The sequence below is a fragment of the Liolophura sinensis genome, chromosome 1 (assembly GCF_032854445.1).
Source record: "Liolophura sinensis isolate JHLJ2023 chromosome 1, CUHK_Ljap_v2, whole genome shotgun sequence".
Taxonomy (NCBI): Eukaryota; Metazoa; Mollusca; class Polyplacophora; order Chitonida; family Chitonidae; genus Liolophura; species Liolophura sinensis.
In genome coordinates this window covers 74,879,414-74,888,084 of record NC_088295.1, presented here as the reverse complement: position 1 = coordinate 74,888,084, position 8,671 = coordinate 74,879,414, and the positions used below count along the sequence as shown (strand labels likewise).

General features: G+C 37.6%; 1 protein-coding gene across 1 annotated transcript in view; it reads right to left on the bottom strand.

Annotated features, from left to right (window-relative positions):
• Window positions 1–283: 283 nt before the first annotated feature.
• Window positions 284–8,671, bottom strand: part of LOC135463979 (poly(rC)-binding protein 3-like) — a 53,700-nt gene continuing 45,312 nt past the window's right edge. Inside the window, exon 13 of the mRNA XM_064741454.1 lies at window positions 284–5,057. Within this exon, the coding sequence (XP_064597524.1) occupies window positions 4,808–5,057 (250 nt within the window). The 3' untranslated portion in view covers window positions 284–4,807. The remainder of the gene's footprint in view (window positions 5,058–8,671) is intronic.

Here is an 8,671-nt window from a genome sequence, read left to right as displayed (position 1 = left end):
TGCACATGTCTGTGGACTCGTCGGCGTCGGTGGCACCCAGCGTAAAATCACGTATTTTAGCTGCGGTAGTTTGCGAGAGATTCCACCTGTCTTGTAGATATCTGCGTGAACTCGGTCATACAGAAAGCCCAATCGGCATTTAAGACCCCTTAAACGCCGATTGGGCTTACTGTATGACCGCTGTGCTCATTGACCATCAAACTACGGCTAAATAACGCCCTCGGGGATCACTTATCACAAAGTGTATGCTCAGTGCATCCAGGAAAAAACGCAAAAACGTATGTAAATATTTAAATAATCACTTTATTTTTCTCTCAATATTTACCAACACATGTACAGCCCAGGCTCTGAAAAAAAAATCCTCACAGTGGAATTGGTATTCTCGGTGTCAGTCTACACCCAGTATTCTACCCATACCAGACACGTGATAAAACAATCAAAATATTAAACTCTCCTTTCAAAGATAATAAGAACATGTTATTTTATCACTTTTAAATGATATAGATTCAACCTCTAGTCACGTGACACGGCTACGGCTACTAATACTGCTGCAGTAGCTCGCGGGTGTTAAAACCCCTGAAGCAGCCATATTGTAACCCAGGGGGCCTCGCGGAAGGGGAGGTAACCAACCAGGCAGCCAGGGATTATGCAATGCTACATAGATCGGTAATGATAGAACGAAAGGAAATTTCAATAATACTGTACATGAGTGCGCGATTTAAAAATCCACACAAACAACTGCATATTATGGCCTGATGTTGAAGTTTTAGAGAAAAAAACAAGATAAATAAGTTTTAAATGAAAAGTAAATTGCACGAAACAGTGAAAAAAAAGTGTAAAACATTTCATGCCATCATTGTTACACTTTTGGGGAGTCACGTGACTAGGAGTTGGCCAATCACAGTGCTTGATCAAGTGCGTCAATATGATAATATGGAGACGTGGGTTATCAAGCCCTACAAGTGTTTGTCTCCATGGAAACTCAATGCCGAACAGAGTATTATGGGTTGGTTCCTTATGAAATTGTTATTTTAATAATATATGCATAAAATCATTCCTATCTGGTGTTCCCTGGATAGATATTGGGTAACTATACAACAACAAAACAGTTCATGCGAGCATTCATCGCGTGACAGAGGTATTTGAGTCTGGGTTCAAAGGAGGATTTCTGATGTGGATTTCTACTACAGGCAATAATGTGTAAAAGAGAAGCACAAAAATCAATTTGCCGTAAATACTTAGGCGACTAAAAATGTCTGGTATTTAATGTAATATGACACGCTGAGTTTTAAGATGAACGCAACAGAAAAGTAAACTCATACTGCCACAAACTGTTGCAAATAACAGCAAACTCAAACTCAACAAAATATAGTCATATATTAACACAGGCTTGTGTTTAACAAGTACGAAAACATAACTAATCGTGATTGCCATAAACATATATCAAGGACTGATTTGCTATCAACCTTTCGGAGGTTCACAGCACCTCGGTCTCTGAGCGAAAACAGTGCCAGATATATACGCACCTGCAAGGCTTCTGATGGGACTATTCAACATGAAACCCAAACTTCATGAAAAGTCAAGCAACAAAACCTGACCAGGCTTTCCGACCCGGCATTTCCGGATTTCGAAGATACCACTTTTGACTAGAGTGTTTGAGGTATTTTCATTAATTATGGCATCGACACCTCTGGATTTCAACGAAATCATTGTTTTCTTGGTAGAACATTTAACACCCATTCAATGGCTGCTTCTAAACACACACAATACACAATAGACAATAACTCTTATATAGCGTATAAATTATGACCTCATGAATTGAATGCATTAATAAAATGAATGTGTATTTTCTGTACACACGTGAAAAGGCCAGCGTAAACAATTCTAGAACACGAAGAAAATAAAGTACATCACCACCATAATCACGCAGTAAACTCAAGTAAATTGGGAAAAAACAATTTTAGGCACAACAATCCGATCACACTTCAATCTGTAGGTTAAAGTCAACTAACCAGAGTCGAGCACAAATATCTAGAACAAAAACAGTCTACAGGTTGTAAGCTTAACCTAAGTCAATGTGACATAGCACAAGGGGACTTTTAACTGCTGAGGGAACATCATTAAACCTTAACGGTAGTTATGTCGCGATGGTATATAACATCAGAGACGTAACCGATTCAAAAAACTTCAATAACAATTGGGTATAACTCACAAAAATACAGACGCAACTTCATACGCGTTTGTGGCTGATTAGAGCCTGCCTGTGTTTAAAGTGCGATGATGCACTTGGGTTTAGACCTAGGAGCTATGTGCACAAGTGCAAACTTTTCGTGTAACATTTATAAAGGATTTTGAATGGTGAATGGTTCCTTGTCATACGCTATATAATTACACACATATGCTGCGACATTCTTGACTGAAAACATTTTCCTGTACCATACTTTTGTAACAAAGAAAGAGTTTCTATTTGAAAAAATACTTTATTCTGCCAGATGGACCCGTAAAGCAAAGGTTATATTTGATTAGGTACATTCAAAAGCAAGGATGGTTCTATTCAGGGACGTCTTTAGCGTTATGAATGAACCTTCCCGCACCAATGAGCGTTATGCCGAAAGCTGAAGCAGGTATGCAGAAAAATCTGACATCACTCACCATCATGTCACAGCCACTTCCGTCGGGTCAGTTGCTACGCTGGTCTTTCATTATACCCTAGTTCTTTCCGGTACATTCTGGATTTAATTCTCATTTTTTTAATTATGAATCCTGTTCACCAATCGATGTGGAGATATGATGGCGCTCTGGTTACCTTTGGAAGGGTGCCGAGTGACAAATGCAGTGTTGTAGTAAGTGACAAGACACAGGCTAATATCACAACCTTTTCACAGCACTTTTGTTAACATGATACCGTTTCTAAGAGAAGATGCATGCCCTATGCCTTTTTTTTGCCGTTTGTGCTTGTGTGGACACAGTGTAACCATGTGTTCATAGTGTGCTAATGTGCTAGTGTGGGCATAGTATGGCATGAGGGGGATGATGGCTGTTAGGGCTGTCTCCCAATCTCTACCTAGCGTAGCCCACTCCACACACCTCCGATGTTATCCTACAAGGAATACAAAATATTACATCCAAGAACCTATGGTAAGCTCTACCAAATCGTGTTCACTATACCAAACGAGAAGGCTTAAAGGTTCACTAACTTTGTAAGTATATCCACGACCGTGTGTTAAATGTTAGGCGAGTTACAAAAACCGCAATCACGAACCCACACATATAAGATTGAATGACGCAGTCAGATATAGGGCACAACCGCACTGAGCTCGGAGGCTTGAGCTTGACAACTAGCTTGTGGTAGAACCCGAAAATATATATGAATATATTTATATATTTATATCTATATATCTTTAAACAGTGTATTGTATGTATTGCAAATTTGTAGACTTTAGTATTGCCATAAATAACGGACAATAGCTTTATGAAGAACAGAAAAGAGCGTCAAGACGATTTCAATCAACGTCCATTATGACACTTCACGCATCACTACAAATTACAACAATACGGTATAATAGTATAAGGAATATACTCCAGACGTACATAGATGTGTCAACAACTAACTATATGGTAACATCTATACACAATAATACTATCTACAAAATACATTCACTGGTCCGTAACAAGAGACTTTGCATCAACCTAAACAAACAGAAAAACCCTCAACTCTTTCTCTCAAGTTTCAAAATATGCCAACAGAAAGAAAAAAATATCCCAAGTCCCAAAATACTTCAGTAGTAAAATATTGCGTAGGCTATAATACCATGTTAAGTACACAATTTCCATTGTACTGAGAGAATGAAACCAAATTAGACGTCGGAAAGCTATTCCGATCAGTCTCAAAAATATTGTTGTACATGCGGAGTGTTTTAAATGGACCAAAAATAAAGGTTACAAAATAGTGTTCAGTTGTTATAGGTTATCAGACAGTCTTTTCTGTCTGTTAACGTGAAGTACTGAAAATTATCTGGGGGTATTTTTGATACAGTACTCCCACTTTGGGGAATTCCGCTGGAAAATTTAGGATCATAACATACTGTACTTTTTTTTTCTCTTGATGGACTGTCCTGCTAGCCCAGTAATAAAACTGGTAAACATATCAGTGGAGTTATTAAGTGGGGTTATTAAGTGGGGTTGAACAGTAAAGTGACTGTCCCGTAAAAGATGATAGGTTTGCCCTGTCGTACCGAGTACGTGATCGATCGTGCGTTGATTGGTTGGTGAGACTTGTGAGGCCAGGGTCTAGCCTGTACCCTGTCTCCGATGTGGGAATGTACACAACCTTAGCACGATGCCATCTTACTTCACGATGTTAAGTCCGCAGTTGCCACATTAAGTGTAAACGTGCCCCTAGCACAGAAATAAACTACAAAAACCAAGCTTATTGCTTATAATACAAGACTTAGGGGACATAAGTAATGCAACTTTCTTTGGCTTTAGTTGACTGGCACCATAATTAAACTATTAAAATATAATTCACTAGAAAGATCATACGCATACAATTAATTTAAACTTCATAAATCATCTTAATCTTTTGACCACAAAAATCAACAATCATTTAAATTTTCATAAACAATTTTATCACTATAATGTCACTCCAAATATATAGTATCTAGCATAGTCCTCTTATTAAATTTTTCACAATAGCTGGATGTACAACATGTCAGCTTCTCTTTTAGTTTTATTCAGTCTCTGGATTCACAACACGTAATTTGTTACAAAAAGGCCCATAAGACTGTCAACACTGGATTCGGCAGTGTCAGTACGGTGAAAATTTAGGTCTCTCTGTTTTCGCTTTCAAGTTATTAGCACTTGCCCCAACCCTTATTTTGGCAGCAAAAGATTTTTGACTAGACGCAACGTCAAAAATGCCCTGGTTAAGTCCTAGCAGCGGCATGGGCTTGATCAGTTGATTCAACGGAATGGCCAAGGGATGATGGGACTGAGCAGAGGTGAAGGATGTTGGGGTCGAGGTCGGGTCAAGGGTCAAATTCTTATGCATTTCCATGCTGCAGAAAAACGGGAAGGGAAATAAGTATTAGAATTGAAGAATGAAAAAAATACCATACATATCAACAACACGTGATCACAACAAACAACAATGTTAGTGCAATAATCAATAGCGACAATAGAGAAGACAAGAGCAGAGAAAAATGCAATTAAAACAGAATCCACAGCTGACGTTGTTACATTAAGGAGACTGCAAACAGAATAGTGAGAAAGAAAACAACTGGAGTGGTGAAGAGGTCAGCGGGTCCGCCACCTGGCTTCACTGTGACTACTAGAAAGCTGCGTGAACAAGGAATATAACAGCATGGTTAAAGTATAGCTCAAGGTCAACCATTCACAGGACTCCAGTTTGGAGTGAGGTATTGGGTAAAGCTATATCCAACCCCTTGGGGACAATTCGATAACTTATCAGAGTGGCTATTCAACTTTAGCACAGCACTGAACATGGTTAGAGGATATGGAAAATCGAAACAATACAGAATATTCTGAAGCTCTACAAGAGCCAGACATCTCGATGGTCAATGTGGTTAACCAGCTCATAGTTTTGTAACAACTCCAAAGTCATATTTGAAGATCGATATATTTTCTGAAATCTGTCATTTTACTCTCTGCAATCAGATGAAAGCAGTGCATGTCCACTTGCTCCATATATTCAACACAGCAAATGTTGAGGTGTTATGTGGGGATTAATAAAAGGGAGCGTTTCCCAAAGTGAAGGATATAGCTAAACCTCACCAACAAATGGCAGCAGGAGATAACAATATAAATACACAGTGGCGAAACCTCACACAAATCTTTAGATGTGTACATAACCAAACTGGTATTACAATTTATTTCATTCAGTATTGCAGACTCCAGCCCCTTAGACTTCGACAGTAGAAACAAAAGTGAAAATACTTCCGAAATAAAAGTTCTAAAATCAATCATAGCAATTTTTGGTAAAGATAATTCATTTATTTATTCGACTGACTACTTAAAGCTGGGCTCTGCAAAGTAAATAATACACGGAGAGGTGTTTTAACAAGACAGGCTAACGTAATATTGGCTGAACTCTTTGCTGATGCCTTGGTAAGTCAAAGGGAGGGATTCAGTAGACTGTCAGTAAGATATTAAAGAAAATGGTTTGCATTTTCACAATCATATGAAGAGGGCATCAATATGGGGTCGTCCTATGCATATCTGATAATCAAAAATGGTATCTCAGTTCTTCTGTTCTTTTGTCAAGAACAAATTCTATATCACGAAAATAGCAATGAATAAACTGCAACAGGAACTGACCCGAGATGGACACCACTGCCGACTAAGCTCGTGTTTTATGGGTTGCTCTATAGGAGGGTACCACCAATAAAAAGCAAAAGGAGGGCGGAGATAAGTCTATAATACGTAACTAAAAAGGTAGAATCCCGTGACCATGCTGATGGCCGGAGTCTCAACTGCCTCACATGCTTCTTGCTTGGACCGTTCAGTACAGTGTCTTAACGCCGTGGACATTAACTCACACATTCATATGTATACATATATATATATACATATATATAGATATCATAATTTATTATATATCAAACAATAAATGCACAAAGCAAGTGAGTACATATTCAGTCTTGTTGTACAACTCACAAGATGAAAAAAAAAGCACAAATAAAAGTACATGAACCTGAATTGTACATGTGGTTGATTCTAGCGAGAAGATTGACTCGAAAAGCCCATTTGCTTGATAAAAATGTGCTTGGATGATTCAAATTGTCCAGGTCTAATATCATATATGTATACACATATTGTGTTTACGTGTGTAGCACACTTTAAGAGGTACTTAGTATTAGGTGAACAATGGACTGGATAGAATACACATTATTCTTCTAAATTCCTAATCCTGACAGCAACGTTTTGTCATAGCTTATCACCATGACAAAAAGAAAATACAAGTCCTATGAGTAAAACAGTATAGAGAACAAGTACAACCCTTTGCCCCTTGTCATGGTCTTTAGCAGACCACAGCTTGACAGTTTTGTTAGAGACAATACTTTTAAGTTGTTTTAAAAAATCGCAATGCTAAAAATATGTGCACCATATAAGAGTGTTAGTTGTCTGTTCGTTGATATTTTACGTTTAAAAAAGTACATGTACAAAACTTTTTTTTCTTAAATAGTGTTATTATTCTTTTTACAATATAAACAAACACACGAATACAAAAGATAAGAAAGAAAAAAAGAACCTTCAGTGCTCTTTATAATGCTACCTTTCCAAAACTATTGGCCAAACCTTGGTGAAAGTTAGAAATTAAAACTTTTTCCAATGCAAGTCTGAAAAGAGACGTTTCAATCAAAATTAATATTAGTTTATAAAATATCAGCAATTGTTAAAATTATTTCATTAGAATCAAGAGAAGAATTGGCAGGAAGTAAGAGATGAACATTGGTTTTCATTTCTAAAGGCAGGCTTGAAGAATGTTCAGACATGCTGACACCAAAGGCTAAGGTTAAATACTGAAGGAGCACTGGAAACACCAAACTGACAATAGGGCAAAGGTGTTGGAAAATCAATGTATGAGTGTATAGGCCAATACAATATCTACGAGGGTGTATATCAACTGACGCATAAGAAATGTAAGACTGTGCAAATTGTGAGACGTTAGTGGCCGGAAACAAGAATTATTTCACCGCTAAAAATGAAACAGGCAAGCAAGAAGCCACGTGAGACAGGCAGGAATGGGAAGTTTGACCCCTATAGGGAAGGAGCGTTGGTAGAAAAAATGGCCACAAAAACTTACACTTATGTACAGACGAAAAAAGGGGAGCAAGTGGATTTTCATGGAGGAAAACTAAAAAAACAACATCTGTTGGGGGGGTTAAAAAGGTCTAGGAGAGTCCACCAAAAAAAAAAAATAACATCACATACACGAAGAGGGGAGAACCAATAGTAGAATGGCCTTGAGGCACTTGCCACTATGACAAAGTCAGGGGTCTTTTTACTTGAGAAATATATACCATGATGATAGCAGAATAAGGTAGGGCTTTCAAGGGTTGGTGCAGAACTCTTAAATTTTTTTTTCTTAATTCACGTTGTTAAAAGCTTCTAAGGTGGTAATCACAACACATTTACATATTTGGCAGAGGTATCAAGGGTGTTAAAAAGATACGTGAAATTAGTTTTAGAGTCAAGGGAAATCTGGAGGACTGCACAGCCAAATGAATGATATATATATATATATATATTTATATATATATATAAATATTTAAAGATCTTCCGTCTAGTAGACTACTGCCTTAGATAAGGTACCAGTGGTTACAGCATCAGGGGAATAGATAACCAGAACTTATCTTTACCAAAAGTTAACAAAAACATGTCTCAAGATTTAGATGGAACAGATCTCTGTATCCTTTAATAACTACAGTGTACTTCAATGATCTTTTTTTCATAATGTGAATAATAAATTCAAAATGGCAATTAGACTATGTGAAAATTGGATACTTGTTGCAAGACAAATATACTGACGACAGTAAAGAAGAATTTGATATGCAGGAGATTGGCTAATCGGAATGATTTCCCACCATGACTTTTGCAAGGGGATCAGGCTTTTCCACTGGGATAGGAACACAAAGGACAAGGAGTAATG